This window comes from Bombina bombina, chromosome 7 (assembly GCF_027579735.1).
Source record: "Bombina bombina isolate aBomBom1 chromosome 7, aBomBom1.pri, whole genome shotgun sequence".
Taxonomy (NCBI): Eukaryota; Metazoa; Chordata; class Amphibia; order Anura; family Bombinatoridae; genus Bombina; species Bombina bombina.
The window spans coordinates 447,584,533-447,609,361 of NC_069505.1; the positions used below are offsets into that span (position 1 = coordinate 447,584,533).

General features: G+C 40.3%; 1 protein-coding gene across 2 annotated transcripts in view; it reads left to right on the top strand.

The window, feature by feature from the left end:
- Positions 1–24,829, top strand: part of PICK1 (protein interacting with PRKCA 1) — a 249,888-nt gene that overhangs the window by 54,487 nt on the left and 170,572 nt on the right. For both annotated transcript variants that reach the window (XM_053721405.1, XM_053721406.1), the window contains exon 8: positions 9,346–9,408. In XM_053721405.1, the coding sequence (XP_053577380.1) occupies positions 9,346–9,408 (63 nt within the window). The remainder of the gene's footprint in view (positions 1–9,345; positions 9,409–24,829) is intronic.

Genomic DNA, 24,829 nt, shown 5'->3' on the forward strand with positions numbered 1-24,829 from the left:
ACTTATCCTGTGTCACACACACTGTACTGTCTCATTACTTATCCTGTGTCACACACACTGTACTGTCTCATTACTTATCCTGTGTCACACACACTGTACTGTATCATTACTTATCCCCTGTCACACACACTGTACTGTCTTATTACTTATCCTGTGTCACACACTGTACTGTCTCATTACTTATCCTGTGTCACACACACTGTACTGTCTCATTACTTATCCTGTGTCACACACACTGTACTGTCTTATTACTTATCCTGTGTCACACACACTGTACTGTCTCATTACTTATCCTGTGTCACACACACTGTACTGTCTTATTACTTATCCTGTGTCACGCACTGTACTGTCTGATTACTTATCCCGTGTCACACACACTGTACTGTCTCATTACTTATCCTGTGTCACACACACTGTACTGTCTCATTACTTATCCTGTGTCACACACACTGTACTGTCTTATTACTTATCCTGTGTCACACAAACTGTACTGTCTCATTACTTATCCTGTGTCACACACACTGTACTGTCTCATTACTTATCCTGTGTCACACACTGTACTGTCTTATTACTTATCCTGTGTCACACACACTGTACTGTCTCATTACTTATCCTGTGTCACACACTGTACTGTCTCATTACTTATCCCGTGTCACACACACTGTACTGTCTCATTACTTATCCCGTGTCACACACACTGTGCTGTCTCATTACTTATCCTGTGTCACACACTGTACTGTCTCATTACTTATCCTGTGTCACACACACTGTACTGTCTCATTACTTATCCTGTGTCACACACTGTACTGTCTCATTACTTATCCTGTGTCACACACACTGTACTGTCTCATTACTTATCCCGTGTCACACACACTGTACTGTCTCATTACTTATCCCGTGTCACACACACTGTACTGTCTCATTACTTATCCTGTGTCACACACACTGTACTGTCTCATTAATTATCCCCTGTCACACACACTGTACTGTCTCATTACTTATCCTGTGTCGCACACACTGTACTGTCTCATTACTTATCCTGTGTCACACACACTGTACTGTCTCATTACTTATCCCGTGTCACACACTGTACTGTCTCATTACTTATCCTGTGTCACACACTGTACTGTCTCATTACTTATCCCGTGTCATACACACACTGTACTGTCTCATTACTTATCCCGTGTCACACACACACTGTACGGTCTCATTACTTATCCCGTGTCATACACACACTGTACTGTCTCATTACTTATCCTGTGTTACACACTGTACTGTCTCATTACTTATCCTGTGTCACACACACTGTACTGTCTCATTACTTATCCTGTGTCACACACTGTACTGTCTCATTACTTATCCTGTGTCACACACACTGTACTGTCTCATTACTTATCCTGTGTCACACACACTGTACTGTCTCATTACTTATCCTGTGTCACACACTGTACTGTCTTATTACTTATCCTGTGTTACACACACTGTACTGTCTCATTACTTATCCTGTGTCACACACACTGTACTGTCTCATTACTTATCCTGTGTCATACACACTGTACTGTCTCATTACTTATCCTGTGTCACACACACTGTACTGTATCATTACTTATCCCCTGTCACACACACTGTACTGTCTTATTACTTATCCTGTGTCACACACTGTACTGTCTCATTACTTATCCTGTGTCACACACACTGTACTGTCTCATTACTTATCCTGTGTCACACACACTGTACTGTCTTATTACTTATCCTGTGTCACACACACTGTACTGTCTCATTACTTATCCTGTGTCACACACACTGTACTGTCTCATTACTTATCCTGTGTCACACACTGTACTGTCTGATTACTTATCCCGTGTCACACACACTGTACTGTCTCATTACTTATCCTGTGTCACACACACTGTACTGTCTCATTACTTATCCTGTGTCACACACACTGTACTGTCTTATTACTTATCCTGTGTCACACAAACTGTACTGTCTCATTACTTATCCTGTGTCACACACACTGTACTGTCTCATTACTTATCCTGTGTCACACACACTGTACTGTCTTATTACTTATCCCTGTGTCACACACACTGTACTGTCTCATTACTTATCCTGTGTCACACACACTGTACTGTCTCATTACTTATCCGTGTCACACACACTGTACTGTCCTCATTACTTATCCTGTGTCACACACACTGTACTGTCTCATTACTTATCCTGTGTCACACACTGTACTGTCTCATTACTTATCCTGTGTCACACACACTGTACTGTCTCATTACTTATCCTGTGTCACACACACTGTACTGTCTCATTACTTATCCTGTGTCACACACACTGTACTGTCTCATTACTTATCCTGTGTCACACACACTGTACTGTCTCATTACTTATCCCCTGTCACACACACTGTACTGTCTCATTACTTATCCCTGTGTCACACACACTGTACTGTCTCATTACTTATCCTGTGTCACACACACTGTACTGTCTCATTACTTATCCTGTGTCACACACTGTACTGTCTCATTACTTATCCTGTGTCACACACACTGTACTGTCTCATTACTTATCCTGTGTCACACACACTGTACTGTCTCATTACTTATCCTGTGTCACACACACTGTACTGTCTCATTACTTATCCTGTGTCACCACACTGAACTGTCTCATTACTTATCCCTGTGTCACACACACTGTACTGTCTCATTACTTATCCTGTGTCACACACACTGTACTGTCTCATTACTTATCCTGTGTCACACACACTGTACTGTCTCATTACTTATCCTGTGTCACACACACTGTACTGTCTCATTACTTATCCTGTGTCACACACACTGTACTGTCTCATTACTTATCCTGTGTCACACACACTGTACTGTCTCATTACTTATCCTGTGTCACACACTGTACTGTCTCATTACTTATCCTGTGTCACACACTGTACTGTCTCATTACTTATCCCGTGTCACACACACTGTACTGTCTCATTACTTATCCCGTGTCACACACACTGTACTGTCTCATTACTTATCCTGTGTCACACACACTGTACTGTCTCATTACTTATCCTGTGTCACACACACTGTACTGTCTCATTACTTATCCTGTGTCACACACACTGTACTGTCTCATTACTTATCCCGTGTCACACACACTGTACTGTCTCATTACTTATCCTGTGTCACACACACTGTACTGTCTCATTACTTATCCTGTGTCACACACTGTACTGTCTCATTACTTATCCTGTGTCACACACACTGTACTGTCTCATTACTTATCCTGTGTCACACACTGTACTGTCTCATTACTTATTCTGTGTCACACACACTGTACTGTCTCATTACTTATCCTGTGTCACACACACTGTACTGTCTCATTACTTATCCTGTGTCACACACACTGTACTGTCTTATTACTTATCCTGTGCCACACACACTGTACTGTCTCATTACTTATCCTGTGTCACACACTGTACTGTCTCATTACTTATCCCGTGTCACACACACTGTACTGTCTCATTACTTATCCTGTGTCACACACACTGTACTGTCTCATTACTTATCCTGTGTCACACACACTGTACTGTCTCATTACTTATCCTGTGTCACACACACTGTACTGTCTCATTACTTATCCTGTGTCACACACACTGTACTGTCTCATTACTTATCCCGTGTCACACACACTGTACTGTCTCATTGCTTATCCTGTGTCACACACACTGTACTGTCTCATTACTTATCCTGTGTCACACACACTGTACTGTCTCATTACTTATCCTGTGTCACACACACTGTACTGTCTCATTACTTATCCTGTGTCACACACACTGTACTGTCTTATTACTTATCCTGTGTCACACACACTGTACTGTCTCATTACTTATCCTGTGTCACACACACTGTACTGTCTCATTACTTATCCTGTGTCACACACACTGTACTGTCTCATTACTTATCCTGTGTCACACACTGTACTGTCTCATTACTTATCCCCTGTCACACACACTGTACTGTCTCATTACTTATCCTGTGTCACACACACTGTACTGTCTCATTACTTATCCTGTGTCACACACACTGTACTGTCTCATTACTTATCCTGTGTCACACACACTGTACTGTCTCATTACTTATCCTGTGTCACACACACTGTACTGTCTCATTACTTATCCTGTGTCACACACACTGTACTGTCTCATTACTTATCCTGTGTCACACACACTGTACTGTCTTATTACTTATCCTGTGTCACACACTGTACTGTCTCATTACTTATCCTGTGTCACACACACACTGTACTGTCTCATTACTTATCCTGTGTCACACACACTGTACTGTCTCATTACTTATCCTGTGTCATACACTGTACTGTCTCATTACTTATCCTGTGTCACACACTGTACTGTCTCATTACTTATCCCGTGTCACACACTGTACTGTCTCATTACTTATCCTGTGTCACACACACTGTACTGTCTCATTAATTATCCCCTGTCACACACACTGTACTGTCTCATTACTTATCCTGTGTCACACACACTGTACTGTCTCATTACTTATCCTGTGTCACACACACTGTACTGTCTCATTACTTATCCCGTGTCACACACTGTTCTGTCTCATTACTTATCTCTTGTCACACACTGTACTGTCTCATTACTTATCCCGTGTCATACACACACTGTACTGTCTCATTACTTATCCTGTGTCACACACACTGTACTGTCTCATTACTTATCCTGTGTCACACACACTGTACTGTCTCATTACTTATCCTGTGTCACACACACTGTACTGTCTTATTACTTATCCTGTGTCACACACTGTACTGTCTCATTACTTATCCTGTGTTACACACACTGTACTGTCTCATTACTTATCCTGTGTCACACACTGTACTGTCTCATTACTTATCCTGTGTCACACACACTGTACTGTCTCATTACTTATCCTGTGTCACACACACTGTACTGTCTTATTACTTATCCTGTGTCACACACTGTACTGTCTCATTACTTATCCTGTGTTACACACACTGTACTGTCTCCATTACTTATCCTGTGTCACACACACTGTACTGTCTCATTACTTATCCTGTGTCACACACACTGTACTGTCTGATTACTTATCCTGTGTCACACACACTGTACTGTCTCATTACTTATCCTGTGTCACACACACTGTACTGTCTTATTACTTATCCTGTGTCACACACTGTACTGTCTCATTACTTATCCTGTGTCACACACTGTACTGTCTCATTACTTATCCTGTGTCACACACTGTACTGTCTCATTACTTATCCTGTGTCACACACTGTACTGTCTTATTACGTATCCTGTGTTACACACACTGTACTGTCTCATTACTTATCCTGTGTCACACACACTGTACTGTCTCATTACTTATCCTGTGTCACACACACTGTACTGTCTCATTACTTATCCTGTGTCACACACACTGTACTGTCTCATTATTTATCCTGTGTCGCACACACTGTACTGTCTCATTACTTATCCTGTGTCACACACTGTACTGTCTCATTACTTATCCTGTGTCACACACTGTACTGTCTCATTACTTATCCTGTGTCACACACACTGTACTGTCTCATTACTTATCCTGTGTCACACACACACTGTACTGTCTCATTACTTATCCTGTGTCACACACACTGTACTGTCTCATTACTTATCCTGTGTCATACACTGTACTGTCTCATTACTTATCCTGTGTCACACACACTGTACTGTCTCATTACTTATCCCGTGTCACACACTGTACTGTCTCATTACTTATCCTGTGTCACACACACTGTACTGTCTCATTACTTATCCTGTGTCACACACACTGTACTGTCTCATTACTTATCCTGTGTCATACACTGTACTGTCTCATTACTTATCCTGTGTCACACACACTGTACTGTCTCATTACTTATCCCGTGTCACACACTGTACTGTCTCATTACTTATCCCGTGTCACACACACTGTACTGTCTCATTACTTATCCTGTGTCACACACACTGTACTGTCTCATTACTTATCCTGTGTTACACACACTGTACTGTCTCATTACTTATCCCCTGTCACACACACTGTACTGTCTCATTACTTATCCTGTGTCACACACACTGTACTGTCTCATTACTTATCCTGTGTCACACACACTGTACTGTCTCATTACTTATCCCGTGTCACACACACTGTACTGTCTCATTACTTATCCTGTGTCACACACACTGTACTGTCTCATTACTTATCCTGTGTCACACACACTGTACTGTCTCATTACTTATCCTGTGTCACACACACTGTACTGTCTCATTACTTATCCTGTGTCACACACACTGTACTGTCTCATTACTTATCCTGTGTTACACACACTGTACTGTCTCATTACTTATCCTGTGTTACACACACTGTACTGTCTTATTACTTATCCCCTGTCACACACACTGTACTGTCTCATTACTTATCCCGTGTCACACACACTGTACTGTCTCATTACTTATCCTGTGTCACACACACTGTACTGTCTCATTACTTATCCTGTGTCACACACTGTACTGTCTCATTACTTATCCTGTGTCACACACACTGTACTGTCTCATTACTTATCCTGTGTCACACACACTGTACTGTCTTATTACTTATCCTGTGTCACACACACTGTACTGTCTCATTACTTATCCTGTGTCACACACTGTACTGTCTCATTACTTATCCTGTGTCACACACTGTACTGTCTCATTACTTATCCCCTGTCACACACACTGTACTGTCTCATTACTTATCCCCTGTCACACACACTGTACTGTCTCATTACTTATCCCCTGTCACACACACTGTACTGTCTCATTACTTATCCTGTGTTACACACTGTACTGTCTCATTACTTATCCTGTGTCACACACACTGTACTGTCTCATTACTTATCCCGTGTCACACACTGTACTGTCTCATTACTTATCCTGTGTCACACACACTGTACTGTCTTATTACTTATCCCGTGTCACACACACTGTACTGTCTCATTACTTATCCTGTGTCACACACACTGTACTGTCTCATTACTTATCCTGTGTCACACACACTGTACTGTCTCATTACTTATCCTGTGTCACACACACTGTACTGTCTCATTACTTATCCCGTGTCATACACACTGTACTGTCTCATTACTTATCCTGTGTCACACACACTGTACTGTCTCATTACTTATCCTGTGTCACACACACTGTACTGTCTCATTACTTATCCTGTGTCACACACACTGTACTGTCTCATTACTTATCCTGTGTCACACACACTGTACTGTCTCATTACTTATCCCGTGTCACACACACTGTACTGTCTCATTACTTATCCTGTGTCACACACACTGTACTGTCTCATTACTTATCCTGTGTCACACACACTGTACTGTCTCATTACTTATCCTGTGTCACACACACTGTACTGTCTCATTACTTATCCTGTGTCACACACACTGTACTGTCTCATTACTTATCCTGTGTCACACACACTGTACTGTCTCATTACTTATCCTGTGTTACACACACTGTACTGTCTCATTACTTATCCTGTGTTACACACACTGTACTGTCTTATTACTTATCCCCTGTCACACACACTGTACTGTCTCATTACTTATCCCGTGTCACACACACTGTACTGTCTCATTACTTATCCTGTGTCACACACACTGTACTGTCTCATTACTTATCCTGTGTCACACACTGTACTGTCTCATTACTTATCCTGTGTCACACACACTGTACTGTCTCATTACTTATCCTGTGTCACACACACTGTACTGTCTTATTACTTATCCTGTGTCACACACACTGTACTGTCTCATTACTTATCCTGTGTCACACACTGTACTGTCTCATTACTTATCCTGTGTCACACACTGTACTGTCTCATTACTTATCCCCTGTCACACACACTGTACTGTCTCATTACTTATCCCCTGTCACACACACTGTACTGTCTCATTACTTATCCTGTGTCACACACACTGTACTGTCTCATTACTTATCCTGTGTTACACACTGTACTGTCTCATTACTTATCCTGTGTCACACACTGTACTGTCTTATTACTTATCCTGTGTTACACACACTGTACTGTCTCATTACTTATCCTGTGTCACACACACTGTACTGTCTCATTGCTTATCCCGTGTCACACACACTGTACTGTCTCATTGCTTATCCTGTGTCACACACACTGTACTGTCTCATTACTTATCCTGTGTCACACACACTGTACTGTCTCATTACTTATCCTGTGTCACACACACTGTACTGTCTCATTACTTATCCTGTGTTACACACACACTGTACTGTCTCATTACTTATCCTGTGTCACACACACTGTACTGTCTCATTACTTATCCTGTGTCACACACACTGTACTGTCTCATTGCTTATCCCGTGTCACACACACTGTACTGTCTCATTGCTTATCCCGTGTCACACACACTGTACTGTCTCATTGCTTATCCCGTGTCACACACACTGTACTGTCTCATTGCTTATCCCGTGTCACACACACTGTACTGTCTCATTGCTTATCCCGTGTCACACACACTGTACTGTCTCATTGCTTATCCCGTGTCACACACACTGTACTGTCTCATTACTTATCCTGTGTCACACACACTGTATTGTCTCATTTCTTATCCTGTGTCACACACACAGTACTGTCTGATTACTTATCCTGTGTCACACACACTGTACTGTCTCATTGCTTATCCCGTGTCACACACACACTGTACTGTCTCATTACTTATCCCGTGTCGCACACACTGTACTGTCTGATTACTTATCCCGTGTCACACACACTGTACTGTCTCATTACTTATCCTGTGTCACACACACTGTACTGTCTCATTACTTATCCTGTGTCACACACTGTACTGTCTCATTACTTATCCTGTGTCACACACTGTACTGTCTCATTACTTATCCTGTGTCACACACTGTACTGTCTCATTACTTATCCTGTGTCACACACTGTACTGTCTCATTACTTATCCTGTGTCACACACACTGTATTGTCTCATTACTTATCCTGTGTCACACACACACTGTACTGTCTCATTACTTATCCTGTGTTACACACACTGTACTGTCTCATTTCTTATCCTGTTTCACACACACAGTACTGTCTGATTACTTATCCTGTGTCACACTCTGGACTATCTTCCCATGTCACACTGTTATGGGTCATTGGTTTTTCGTTGTCACGTGTTTATTCCCTGCTTCATGTAGCCTATTCTTGCTGCTAATATGTGTATTATTCTTACTCAAATCCTCAGGTATGATGGATCACACCAAGCGCTTACTGAGAGCATTTTTTGAACTTTCCCAGACACACAGAGGTAAGACCTTATTTACACGCTGTGCGGTATCTATAAACTTCCTGTCCTGTGTGTATACTGTATATTTACATACACACAGATATACATATACTGTCATAATATACACACAGACATACACAAATACAGTCATACTATACACACAGAGGCGTATATATTTACATACACACAGATATACACATTCAGTCTCATACACATACAGTCATACTATACACACAGACATAAGCATACAGTCTCATACACATAAACACACAGAGGCGTATATTTACATACATACACATACAGTCTCATACACATATACAGTCATACTGTACACACAGACATAAGCATACAGTCTCATACACATATATAAACACAGAGGCATATATTTACATACATACACATACAGTCTCATACACACATACAGTTTTACTGTACACACAAACATAAGCATACAGTCTCATACACACATACTGTCATACTGTACACACAGACATAAGCATACAGTCTCATACACATATACAGTCATACTGTACACACAGACATAAGCATACAGTCTCATACACATATATACACACAGAGGCATATATTTACATACATACACATACAGTCTCATACACACATACAGTTTTACTGTACACACAAACATAAGCATATAGTCTCATACACACATACAGTCATACTGTACACACAGACATAAGCATACAGTCTCATACACATATACACACAGAGGCGTATATTTACATACATACACATACAGTCTCACATATACAGTCATACTATACACAGGCGTATATTTACAGACATAAGCATACAGTCTCACATACACCGAGCTTTATACCAAGAGGTGTTAAAAATTTATTTCTGCACATAGCTGTATTTCTAGACTCTATAAAATGTGTTCCAATGAAAAAAAATGTTTTTTAAAGTTACTGTTGCCTTGGGCCTGTGAAGATCCACACAAACCAGAGGGAAACAGATATAGATAGGTATAGACAGAGCTGTTCTTCTCATTAATACACATGATATGGCATTACATTAAAGGGATAGAAAGGTCTATAATAAAATGTGCACCTGAAAAAAGCTTCTAGTAAAGCTATTACTGTTTTACTGCAGCAAATGCACGTATCCTGTGAGTGTCCGTGCACCAGTATACAAATACCATGCATGCTCAGAGAGTCAGTGGGGGCTTGTATGACACAGACACAATAAACACTACCGCTAGCTCTCTAAACTTGACAACTGGTGCACTAGCACTCACAGCATATATGTGTATGCCGCTGAAAAATAGTAATAACTTTTACTAGAAGTGTTTCTTTCCTAAGATATGGTGAGTCCATGGAATCATCAATTACTAGTGGGAATATCACTCTTGGCCAGCAGGAGGAGGCAAAGAGCACCACAGCAAAGCTGCTGTATATGTCACTTCCCTTACCCATAACCTCCAGTCATTCTCTTTGCCTCTGTTCATGGAGGAGGTGAAGTTTTTGGTGTTTAAAGAAAATTGAACTTCAATCAAGATTTTATTATTTTGAATGCCAGAGTATGTTTACTCTGAACTTCCTCTCAAGACTGGGTGTAGCCGTACTCCACGTTAGTCTCTTCTGTAGGGCAGTGGTGGCTTTAAAGCAGTTAGGAAACCGTAGTGATAGTCCACATCACAAATTCCTAACAAGTTGCTGCCCCTGTATAGAAAGCCAGAGTAGGTTTTCTTTTTTCCACAGGTCTCTGTGAGGAGTGGCTTCCTCTCATGCCGGGTGAGCTGTCTTCCTACCAGACAGCTAGAGGTGCAGGTAAGTGCCTTTTGTCTTCTGGGGCTAGGAGGCTGGCAGTGAAGGGGTTAAAGCTCTATGCACGTAATGTGGGACATAAATCCTTTATAAAGGATGTTTAATGGCAGGGAGCAGGCACTGATTTGTGACTAAACTGAGACAGGGATTATTACTTTTTTAATATAATTTTTAAAAGTATTTCCCCTTTCTCGTGCTTGAGACATTATTACTTTCCCTTTGTGTCAGTGTCCTAGTGTTTCAAACTGATGGCAGTTTGAGTTTACTGCACTAAACTATACATTTTGTGATGAGACACACATTGTAAGCGTATTCGCCAGTTCTTTTTCATGGCGGGGCAGGGAGAAGAAGCGCGCGCTTTCTCTCTGGGCTCTTTGCTTTGGCGGGTCACGTGACCACTTCTCCGCTTTCAATTTTTAGCGGATCGGTTCTTGTTGATTTTGGCAGGGAAGTTCTGCCGTCTTTTTTTTACTGCATTATGCAGTGTCTTTTACAAGATACGATGAGTCCACATATTTCATCCTTGTGGGATATCGCATTCTGCTCAGCAGGAGGAGGCAAAGAGCTCCACAGCAGAGCTGCATAAATAGCTCCTCCCTTCCCTCCCAACCCAGTCATTCTCTTTGCCTGTGTTAGTGATAGGAAGAGGTAAAGTGAGGTGTTAGTTTAGATTCTTCAATCAAGAGTTTTTTATTTTTAAATGATGCCAAAGTGTACTATTTTACTATAGAGCAGCCTCTGAAGTTATAGCCTTCTGGCTATGGGAACTGGTGGGGTTTTAGCCTCGCTGCGCCTCCCATTATTGTGCTGCTCTGATGTGATGGTCTTAGAGAAATTTAACTAAGACCCTTCTGTCTTCACAGGACCTCAGGAGGAAGAATGGACCTCTTGACACTGTGAGTTTTCATGCTGTTCCTCAGCATGGAGGTAAGTGCAGTCTTTTATTTCTGGGGCTCTGCAGCATATCTCAGATCTGACTGTACTCTGCCTTTTTCTATCAGGGGCTATGTGCTTAAAGGGCTTCCCTTCTCAGTATGCAGATTCTCATTAATGTACAAAAGAATGAGACCCGACATATTGTTTATTTCTCTTGTTAAGTGTATCCAGTCCACGGATCATCCATTACTTATGGGATATTCTCCTTCCCAACAGGAAGTTGCAAGAGTTCACCCACAGCAGAGCTGCTATATAGCTCCTCCCCTAACTGCCATATCCAGTCATTCTCTTGCAACCCTCAACATAGATGGAGGTCGCGAGAGGACTGTGGTGTTTTATACTTAGTTTATTTCTTCAATCAAAAGTTTGTTATTTTTAAATGGTACCGGAGTGTGCTGTGTATCTCAGGCAGTATTTGGAAGAAGAATCTGCCTGCGTTTTCTATGATCTTAGCAGAAGTAACTAAGATCCATTTGCTGTTCTCACACATTCTGAGGAGTGAGGTACTTCAGAGGGGGAATGGCGTACAGGTTTTCCTGCAATAAGGTATGTGCAGTTAAAATATTTTTCTAGGGATGGAATTTGCTAGAAAATGCTGCTGATACCGAAGTAATGTAAGTAAAGCCTTAAATGCAGTGAGAGCGACTGGTATCAGGCTTATTAATAGAGATACATACACTTATAAAAATGTGTTTTAAAACGTTTGCTGGCATGTTTAATCATTTTTTATATATGTTTGGTGATAAAACTTATTGGGGCCTAGTTTTTTCCACATGGCTGGCTTAAATTTGGCTTAGAAACAGTTTCCTCAGGCTTTCCACTGTTGTAATATGAGTGGGAGGGGCCTAATTTAGCGCTTTTTTGCGCAGTTAAAATTACAAAATGAATCATCCAGATTCCCTCAGCAGTCCCATTAATACTACAGGACATCTCTAAAGGGCTAAAAAGACTTCCAAAATCGTTTATAGGGAAGGTAATCCACAGCTCAGCTGTGGCAGTTTTGTTGTGTCTGTTAAAAAACGTCTGTCGTTTTTTTGATCTGTTTTTTGCATTAAGGGGTTAATCATCCATTTGCAAGTGGGTGCAATACTCTGTTAAATTATTACATATACTGTAAAAAATTTGTTTGATTTACTGCCTTTTTTCACTGTTTTTCAAATTTTGACAAAATTTGTTTCTCTTAAAGGCACAGTAACGTTTTTTATATTTGCTTGTTAACTTGATTTAAAGTGTTTTCCAAGCTTACTAGTCTCATTATTAGTCTGTACTAACATGTCTGACATAGAGGAAGCTCTTTGTTCATTATGTTTAAAAGCCATGGTGGAACCCCATCTTAGAATGTGTACCAGATGTACTGATTTCATGTTGAGCAATAAAGATCATTTTTTGTCTTTAAAAACATTATCACCAGAGGATTCTGTCGAGGGGGAAGTTATGCCGACTAACTCTCCCCACGTGTCAGACCATTTGACTCCCGCTTTAGGGATTCCCGCTCAAATGGCGCCAAGTACATCAAGGGCGCCCATAGCGTTTATTTTACCAGAGGATTCTGTCAAGGGGGAAGTTATGCCGACTAACTCTCCCCACGTGTCAGACCATTTGACTCCCGCTTTAGGGACTCCCGCTCAAATGGCGCCAAGTACATCAAGGGCGCCCATAGCGTTTATTTTACCAGAGGATTCTGTCAAGGGGGAAGTTATGCCGACTAACTCTCCCCACGTGTCAGACTCTTTGACTCCCGCTTCAGGGACTCACGCTCAAATGGCGCCTAGTACATCAAGGGCGCTTATAGCGTTTATTTTACAAGACATGGCGAAAGTTATGAATAATACTCTGGCAGCGGTATTAGTCAGACTACCTGAAATTAAAGGAAAGCGAGATAGCTCTGGGGGTAGATACAGAGCATACAGATGCGTCAAGAACCATGTCTGATACTGCCTCACAATATGCAGAAGCTGAGGGGAGCTTCAGTCTGTGGGTGATGTTTTTGACTCAGGGGAGATGATTTAACCTGATTCCGATATTTCTACATTTAAAATTTATGCTTAAGATCCTCCACTTGTTACTCAGGGAGGTTTTAGCAGCTCTGAATGACTGTGTTACAATCACAGTGCTAGAGAAATTGTGTAGACTGAATAGATACTATGCAGTGCCGGTGTGTACTGATGTTTTTTCCAATACCTAAAGAGGTTTACAGAAATTATTAATAAGGAATGGGATAGACCAGGTGTGCCGTTCTCTTCCCCTCCTATTTTTAGAAAAATGTTTCTAACAGATGCCACCACACGGGACTTATGGCAGACGGTCCCTAAGGTGGAGAGAAGAGTTTCTACTCTAGCTAAGCGTACCACTATCCCTGTCGAGGACAGTTGTGCTTTTTTAGATCCAATGGATAAAAAATTAGAGGGTTACCTTAGGAAAATGTTTATTCAACAAGGTTTTATCCTGCAGCCCTTGCATGCATTGCTCCTGTCACTGCTGCTGCAGCGTTCTGGTTGGAGTCTCTGGATGAGGCTTTACAGGTAGCGACTCCATTGGATGAATATACTTGTCAAGCTAAGAGCACTTAAGCTAGCCAATTCCTTTGTTTCTGATGCCTTTGTTCATTTGACTAAACTAACGGCTAAGAATTCTGTTTTTACTATACTGGCGCGCAGAGCGCTATGGCTTATCTCATGGTCAGCTGTCGTGAATTTAATAAATAAGCTACTTAACTTCCCTTCAGGGGACAGACCCTATTAGGGCCTGGTTTGAAGGAGATCATTGTTAATATCACTGGAGGAAAAGGTCTTGCCCTTCCTCAGGACAGGTCCAAATCAAGGGCCAAAACAGTCTAATTTTCGTGCCTTTCGAAACTTCAAGGCAGGTGTGGCATCAACTTCCTCTTAGGCAAATCATGAGGGTACTTTTGCTCAGTCCATGACGGTCTGGAGACAAACGGACCTGGAACAAAGATAAGCAGGCCAAGGAGCCTGCTGCTGCTGCATCTTAGACAGCATGAAGGAAAGGTCCCCTATCCGGTAACGGATCCTGTAGGGGGCAGATTTTCTTTTTTCGCCCAGGCGTGGGCAAGAGATGCCCAGGATTCCTGGGCATTGGAAATTATATCCCAGAGATATCTTCTGGATTTCAAAGCTTGCCCTCCGAAATAGGGGAGATTTTACCTTTCACAATTATCTGCACACCAGATAAAGAAAGAGGCATTCTTACATTGTGTACGAGACCCATCCAGTTCCAAGACAGGAACAGGGTCAGAGTTTTTCTCAAATCTGTTCGTGGTTCCCAAGGAGAGGGAACCTTCAGACCTATTTTGGATTTAAAGATCTTAAATAAATTCCTTAGAATTCCATCATTTAAGATGGTAACTATTCGTACCATCTTAACTAGGATCCAGGAGAGTCAATAGAGGACTACAATGGATTTGAAGGATACTTATCCTCACATAACGATGCATAAGGATCACCATCGTTTTTCAGGTTTGCCTTTCTAGACAGGCATTACCAGTTTGTTGCTCTTTCCTTTGGGTTAACTACAGCCCCAAGAATCTTTAGAAGTGGCCCCTTATTTAGGCGTCGAATTTCAAATTGCCAAGTCTCATACGGATGTAGTACTGGCATTTCTGAGATTGCAGGGGTGGAAAGTGAACAAGGAAGGAGTTCTCTATCCCCAATCTCAAGGGTTTCCTTCCTAGGGACTCTGATAGATTCTGCAGAAATGAAAATGTACCTGACGGAGTCCAGGTTGTCAAAGCTTCTAAATTACTGCCGTGTTCTTCATTCCATCCGCGCCCTCCGGTGGCTCGGTACATGAATGTAATCGGCCTAATGGTAGCGGCAAGGGACATAGTACCGTTTGCACGCCTACATTTCAGACCGCTGCAACTATGCATGCTCAGTCAATGGAACGGGGATTACACAGATTTGTCCCCTTCTTAAATCTGGACCAAGAGGCCAGAGATTCTCTTCTCTGGTGGCTATCTCGGGTCCATCTGCCCAAGGGTATGACCTTCCGCAGGTCAGATGGGACAGTTGTTACAACAGATGCCAACCTTTTAGGTTGGGATACAGTCTGGGACTCCCTGAAGATTCAGGGATAGTGGACTCAGGAGGAGACTCTCCTTCTAATAAATATTCTGGAATTGGGAGCGATATTCCATACTCTTCAGGCTTGGCCTCAGTTAGCAACTCTGAGGTACATCAGATTCAGTCGGACAATATCACGACTGTGGCTTACATCAACCATCAAGGGGGAACAGAAGTTCCCTAGCGATGTTAGAAATCTTTAAATAATTCACTGGACAGAGACTCTCTCTTGTCTATCAACTCTCCATATCCCAGGTGTTGAGAACTGGGAGGTGGATTTTCTAAGTCGTCAGACTTTTCTCCCGGGGAAGTGGGGAATTCCCTCCGGAGGTCTTTGCACAAGATCAAGCAGGAGACTGCTTTGGTGTTTTTAACAGCGCCTGCGTGGCCACGCAGGACCTGGTATGCAGATCTGGTGGACATGTCATTCTTTCCATCATGGTCTCTGCTTTTGAGACAGGACCCTCTACCTCAGGGTCCTTTCAACCATCTAAATTAAACTTCTCTGAGATGGACTGCCTGGAGACTGAACGCTTGATGTTATCGAAGCATGGCTTCTCCGAGTCAGTCATTGATACCTTAATACAGGCATGAAAGCCTGTCACTAGCAAAATTTAACATAGATATAGCATAAATATCTTATTGATATGAATCCATGGGTTACTCATGGAGTAAAGTCCGGATTCCCAGGATACTATTTTTTCTCCAAGATGATTTTGAGAAAAGGGTTGTCAGCTAGTTCCTTAAAATTACAGATTCCTACTCTGTCTATTCTTTTGCACAAGCGTCTGGCAGATTCTCCAGACGTTCAGGCATTTTGTCAGGCTTTGGTTAGAACCAAGCCTGTGTCTAAACCTATTGCTCCGCCATGGAGCTTAAACCTGATTATTAAGGTTCTTCAAGGAGTTCCGTGTGAACCTTTTCATTCTATAGATATCAAACTTTTTATCCTGGAAAGTTCCTTTTTGGTAGATATTTCCTCGGCTTGTAGAGTCTCCAAGTTATCTGCTTCACAATGTGATTCTCCTTATCTGGTCCTCCGTACGGATAAGGTAGTCCTGTGTATCAAAACTGGGTTTTTTACCTAAGGTGGTATCCAACAAGATTATCACTCAAGAGAGTGTTGTTCCATTCTTGTATTCTAATCCTTCTTCAAAGATGGAACGTCTTTTACACAATTTGGACGTGGTTCGTGCTTTAAAGTTTTACTTACAAGCTACTTCAGATTTTCATCAAACATTTACTTGGTTTGTTGTCTACTCTGGACAGAGGAGAGGTCAAAAGACTTCAGCAACCTCTTTCTTTCTTTTTGGTTAAAAGCATAATTCGTTTAGCTTATGAGACTGCTGGACAGCAGCCTCCTGAGGGGATTACAGCTCATTCTACTAGAGTTGTGGCTTTCACTTGGGCCTTTTTTAAAATGAGGCTTCTGTTGAACAGATTTACAAGACGGCGTCTTGGTCTGCACTTCATACTTTGCTTCTTTGGAGGCTATTTTTGGGAGAAAGGATTTTTTTTTCAGGCAGTGGTCTCTTCCGTTTAAGTACCTGCCTTGTCCCTCCCTTCATCCGTGTACTTTAGCTTTGGTATTGGTATCCCATAAGTAATGGATGATCCGTGGACTGGATACACTTAACAAGAGAAAACATAATTTATGCTTACCTGATAAATTTATTTCTCTTGTAGTGTATCTACTCCACGGCCCGCCCTGTCATTTTAAGGCAGGTAATTTTTTCATTTAAACTACAGTCACCACTGCACCCTATGGTTTTTCCTTTCTCTGCATGTTTTCGGTCGAATGACTGGATATGGCAGTTAGGGGAGGAGCTATATAGCAGCTCTGCTGTGGGTGAACTCTTGCAACTTCCTGTTGGGAAGGAGAATATCCCATAAGTAATGGATGATCCGTGGACTGGATACACTACAAGAGAAATAAATTTATCAGGTAAGCATAAATTATGTTTTCCTCCAGACATTCTGGCTTTCTGCACTTAGACTAGAAGCGCTGGGGTATTTATGGTGGTATACAGTGTATATTTAATATATTGGGAAACTCTCTGTTTAATGTTATTGCAACTCATAGAGATGGCTGATGCTGGGGATAGTGCCAGAGTTTGGAAAAGTTTTTTTGCTAGACTCCGGTAAATGGCGGTACATTGTTTGTTTTTTACGGATGTTATGTTTACGCCCACGATGGGCGGGGCTTGATGTTCGTGCGCTTTCCGCGCAGTAACTTCTCTATTGGGTTCTGGCTGACTGTGTTTCCTCACGGCCCCTAAGTTCGCTTGTTGTTTTTTTTTTTTTTTATATTTTTATTGATAGTTTAACATCTTTGTACAGACTTGGAGTCATCAGTCAGACAAAGAAAGAAAAAAAAAACAAAAAACATTCAAACAAATACAATTGCTATATTGCTTACAATCTTTTTAGCCTTTCTTTCTCCTATATATAAATATGCACCATAGGAATATTATGGGTGAAAGAGGGGGGGGGGGGGGGGGGGGGAAAGAAAGAAAGCAACAGGCAAAAGAGAAGAAGAAACTTTAACATAAAATTATGTAATGACAAATAATATTATTTGTTATGTTCCTTAACTTCACTTCCCTGCTTATTTCATAACCACTCCCCTCTAAGTCTGCTTTCAATTATATATAGGGTATTTTCAAACCTTGATATAATTTCCCTTTGGATGTCTTTATCCTGGATCTTAATCCAAAACTTCCATTTTTCAAAAAACTTACTAACATTTACTTCAACATTAGTCCAGCTGTCATTTTGCTCAATCAAAAATTGTTTCTGTACTACATTTTTTAATGTTTTAAGCGAAGGTGCTCGTTCGCTCTTCCAGTCTTTTAAAACCAGATTCCTGCTTAATATAATAAGCATTACAAAAAATACTTTGCAATATACGGCTTCTGATTTCTGAAAGCTTAAAAATATCACATGTTCTGGCTGTAAAACCAGTTGCATATTGCAAATTTTATTGCCCCAAAATGATACCATTCTCCAAAATCTTTGTAATTTTGGGCAGTTCCATAGACAGTGAACTAGGTTGGCTTTGTCCTTTTTACATTTCTCACATTTGTATTTATACTGTTCTTTCCCCCACTTAAACATTACTTCTGGTGTTATATAAGTCATCCATATAATTTTAATATGCTGTTTGCGCAAGGTCATTGCCAACGTAGCTCTTTCTACTGCCTTAATACTCTTTAAGATAGTATCTAATGTTATATTGGGGAAATATTTATCCTTCCATTTAAGTGTAAGTTTTGCCATTTGGTCCTCAGACTCTTTCTGTTTTAAAATACTGTATAAGAGTGAGATAGAGTATTTCTTGTTTTTATATGCACTAAAAACTGGTAGTAAAGTTGGGTAGTCCCAATCTTTCCCATATAAATTTATAAGTTTTAGGCAATAGTCTCTTAATTGTATGTATGCATAATAGTGGTTATTTCTACAATGAAATTGCGCTTGGGCCTTTTCAAAATGTATGATCTTTAAGGTAGACTGTTCCATGTTTATCATTTGTATCACTTTTGATAAACCATGTTCTTCCCACCATGTACCAACCTCAGTTGAAAACCCTAGTTGGAAATCTTGATTTCCCTTAATTGCAAGAAATTTAGAAACTGCAAACTTCAGGTTCAATTTGTTACAAATTTTATGCCATGCTATTACTGTATCTTTTAGAACCCTTATTCTCCTAAAATAAAGGGGAAGTCTTTTGATTTCAAGATGGAGTATATTTTTCAGCTGAAGGGGTTTACTTAATTGATTTTCTATCTCTGGGACAGAAAAGTGCCCTACATCCAGCATCCAATCAATCGCTATTTTCCCTGTTGCCACAAGGTTATACAATTCTATATCAGGGAGTGCCATCCCCATGAATTTTTTTGGAAATGAGAGTTTACTAGAACTTAACCTCACCTTTTTTTTTTGCCCCACAAAAATGTTTTTATAGATAGATTGATTATCTTTTTTTCTGAATTTTTTAGTAGTAGGGGAATGTTTTGAAAAATATAAAGTAGCCGAGGTAATGCTATCATTTTTAATAAATTAATTTTCCCGTATAGGGACAAGGGGAGAGTTTCCCATCTTTTAAGAGTATTTGAAAACTTCCTTACCGCTTCCCTTAGGTTTAACATATATATTTCTTCTGGGTCTTTTGAAAATTTTAATCCAAGGTAAACCAGGGATTGTTTTATTTCTTTAAAGGTTTGATTATCTGACTCTTTGTTTTTATGTAGCCATAGTACCTCTGATTTATTTTTATTGATTTGGTAACCGGAGAAAGTTCCAAACTGTTCAACTAGCTGACAAATTAAACAAAAGTTTTTTGAAGATTGTTTGGTAAAAATTAAAAGATCATCTGCATAAGCTGCTATTTTAATTTCTTTATTCTGAATGCTTATTCCTGGTACCTTCATTCTAAGAATTTTAAGTAATGGCTCCAAAGCGAGGTTAAAAATTAAAGGGGATAGGGGGCATCCCTGTCGCGTCCCTCTCAAAAGTGGGAAGCATGCTGTTTTATTTTTATTTATTATTAGGGATGCTTGAGATTTTTTATATAATAATTCAATCATATTGTAACAATGTCCATAAAATCCATATTTACCTAATGTTGTGAATATATGATCCCAGACTATCGAGTCAAACGCTTTATGTGCGTCAAGTGCTAATACTGCCATATCTGTCTCTCCTATTACCCCTTTATATTTTTTATTGTACCAGACGTCTGCTATTGTTAGATACAATTTCCTTAGATTTACATTAGATGAACGACCTTTCATAAAGCCTGTCTGGTCCTGATGGACCACTCCCTCTAATATTGGCTGTAGTCTTCTCGCTATAATGCTTGTTATTATTTTATAATCTATATTCAATAGTGAGATTGGTCTATATGATTCTAATAGTTGAGGGTCTTTCCCTGGTTTTGGTATAATAATTATAGGATTCGTTAAAATCTTTAGCTGGTATGGTTTGTCCTAACCAAAATTTATTAAATAAAAGTGTTAATGTGGGTGTAAATTCCTCTGCCAATATTTTATAAAACTCAGCGGGTAGGGGGCGGAGTTTGGCCACGCCGGGACATGGCCGCTCTGTGAGTTAGCTCCGTGAAACCGGAGCTCCAAATCAATACAAGTAGCAGCGGAGGACTATATAAATGCCTACAGCCGGTGGGGGAAAGCTTACGGACTGCAGCGACTAACAGCAAGCGATCAGTAAGGTCACTGATTGCTTTATTTAAGGAGGAATCCGGCGCACAAGCTGCACAACCGGACCTGCCGCCGCCATCTTTAATAGCCCACACCATGAGGCAGCCGGAATGCCACATCTAAATCTAGCAGCAGGTGCAGTCAAAACACACTTAAATGCACCTCACACCTATGCCTCTAAATGTATATTATCTGACCTCAGATATATAGTCAGAATAGGGCAGAATAGGGCAAGCCTCTATTAAATACATTTGTAGCCCACATCGTGCACTGTGCAGTTACACATGATATTTATAGTGTCTAGGGGATAATATGCTACACTAAAGCTATAATACACCAATCCTCTGCACTGACCTACAGTGACCAAAACCTGAAGTGAATGCTTAAGTTAAGCAACTGTATTGTGGGGACAACTATCTTTTAACACTTTCACAGTTGTTATGGATCTGCTTGATGAAGCTAAATAAAAAGTGGAATAGGAATACAGAAGATAATGTAAACATCGCCTTGCATTTTTATTTATTTTTACTCTGAAATGAATGGCCCTGACACCTCTGAAATCCTGAGGGGAACTTTAATGCAATAATAAATAGGAGACAAAATAAAACCTGCATAATGTTTTGAACACATAATAGTGTTACTTCTACCACGCAGCCTAGCATCTGCTTGTAAAGCTTCATTATCATAACAAGAGCCCCATCTAGTGCCTCAAAAAGGGAATTACAACCTCTAACTGTTTTAATCTCTTATAAACACAAAAATGACATCAAGGAGACAAACAAAGCCTGAAAAGTCCCTTAAACCTCATAATACTACTCCAGTATCAGTCTCAACATTTTTCCAATCCCAAGAAAGGGAGAGCCCGGGGCAGGAGCCCTCAAATACAAAACTATCTGACAAAATAACAGCACCAGCAAATCCTATGGCGGAAATACAGCAAGACCAGTTATCACAAATCCTATCTAAAATGGGCGAACTCCCATCTAAAACAGATATAGATTCTTTGAAAGACCTGATCAAAACGGAGATATCTGAACTTCGAAAAGATATAACAGACATAGGTTACAGGGTCGAAGCTCTAGAAACTATGCAAGATGAAACAATGAAAGATATCAAAGATATAACTGAACATCAAGAACAACAATCTTCCCTGATACAGGATTTGAATGACAAAATTGAAGACCTGGACAATAGAGGCCGCAGGAATAATTTGAGAATTAGAGGGATCCCTGAAACGATAGAATCAGGAGATTTAGAAGACTACCTGCAACTTCTGTTCCACTCTCTCTCAGGGTCACCAGAACCTGCAACAACAATTCCAATAGAGAGGGCTCATCGAGCTCTAAGAGCGAAACCCCCAAGTCAAGCACCACCTCGTGACGTTATTATGAAATTCCTTAATTTCAAAGATAAAGATACTATCTGGCAACATTTCAGGGACAATCCCAACTACAAATTTCAGGACCATGAACTACAAGCATATTTGGACTTGAGCCCCCTCACGTTACAGAAAAGAAAAGACTCTAAATTTATCACATCTGTGCTGCAGAAAAACAACATAAGATATCGTTGGGGATACCCATTTGGTCTAATTGTGTTCTTGGATGGCAAAACATGGATATATAGAGGTCTGAACGACTTGGACTCTTTCTCTAAAGGTCTCAATCTGACATTCCCTATTCCCACAGATCAAAACAACTCAATGGAGCCACAGGGCGGATCTTCTCGTTGGAAAGAAAGGCGCCCAGAGTGGGCTACAGTTCATCGTCAAAAGAGAAACTTCAAACAGAAGATAACCCAATTAGATCTGAACTCTGAAACTGTTACCTGAAACTCTGGAGAGTCTGGAGATGTTATAGAAATCACTTAATAGCTCCCCAAAAGGGCAGCAAGTATCCTTTAAGTTTTGTTTTTTCCTTTTTTTTTAGCTGTGCTACATTATTTGTGTTCCAGGTTTGTTATTTATTTCTTAGTTTTGTTAAATGCCCTTTTTTGCAGGTTTATTTCAAAAATACTTTATGTTGTCTATGGTAACGGTTTAGACAATCAAAACAAAAGTGGTTATAGGAAGCTATGGAAAAGACTAGAGACAATTCTGTTACCACTTAAATAACTCATGTGAGGACAGTCTAGTTTCTCCTAGCCTATCTCGGCTGTGCTGCATTGTCTATACCTTGTGAAAGTTTTTTTTTTTACTAGTAAAGAAGTTATATTCTTTGACTGTTTGAAAAGCAAAAACTAAGTTGACCCTTTGTTGAGTGAAATGTTGTTTAAATGTAATTGTTTTTCCCATCTCTAAGGTATCTAATAGTTTTGAGGCTTATAATAATATTTCTTTGAAATATATCCTCAATCCTCTTATTACCTTTTAATTGGAAGTCTCCGGTACAACACCCCTTTCACACTCCATTTACCTATGCTCATTTTCCTCTCTTCTCTGTTTACGTATTACTTTCTTTTCTTTCTTCTTCTGATAATGGCTGTTCGAGAGAGCGTAATTGTCTGCGTAAATGTTCACACTCATCCACGACACACTACTCTTTGCCTACAAAATAACACATTCCCACTTACTCATAACTCAACATGACAAACAAACAAAGTAACCAGATTAAGGTAATATCTATTAACTGTAAAGGCCTTAATTCCCCTATGAAGAGAAATTCTGCCCTTCATGACTTTAAACAAACAAAAAGTGACATTGTGATGCTACAAGAAACTCACTTCAAAAGGGGTAGGGAACCTCAAACATTTAAATTTAAGTTCGGTCAAAGTTTTTACTCGTCCAACCAATCTAAAACCAATGGAGTAGGGATACTGATAAAACACAATGTTTCATTTCAGGAGATTGCAACCCACAAAGACAAAGAAGGTAGATTTTTAGCAGTGATAGGCACATTATATGGAAAGATTGTGACATTGGTATGTGTATATGCCCCAAACTTTAACCAGCACCGTTATCTCAAAAACATATCTAATACACTCCTCGATATTACGAAAGGCTCTTTAATAATTGGAGGTGACCTCAACGTACCACTTGACCCATCCATAGACTGCTCCACCCAGTCAACCTCTATCCCCTTAAAAAGAATAAATGCAATTAAACAATGCTTACGAGACATAGCGGTACACGACGTGTGGAGGACTCTCAACCCTTTAATAAAAGATTACACTTTCTACTCAGCCCCACATAAACTGTTCTCCAGGATAGACTACATACTTATGGATGTCACTAGTTTTTCATTTGTCAGACAGAGTAAAATCCTAACCTGTACATGGTCAGACCACTCTTATGTGAGCTGTGACTTAAAATGGCCTGACGTTCCAAATAAACACTTCAATTGGAAGTTTGATCCTTCACTACTAGATGATTCTCTGATAACTGAGAAGCTGGGGAAATCTATAAAGGAATACTTTGAAA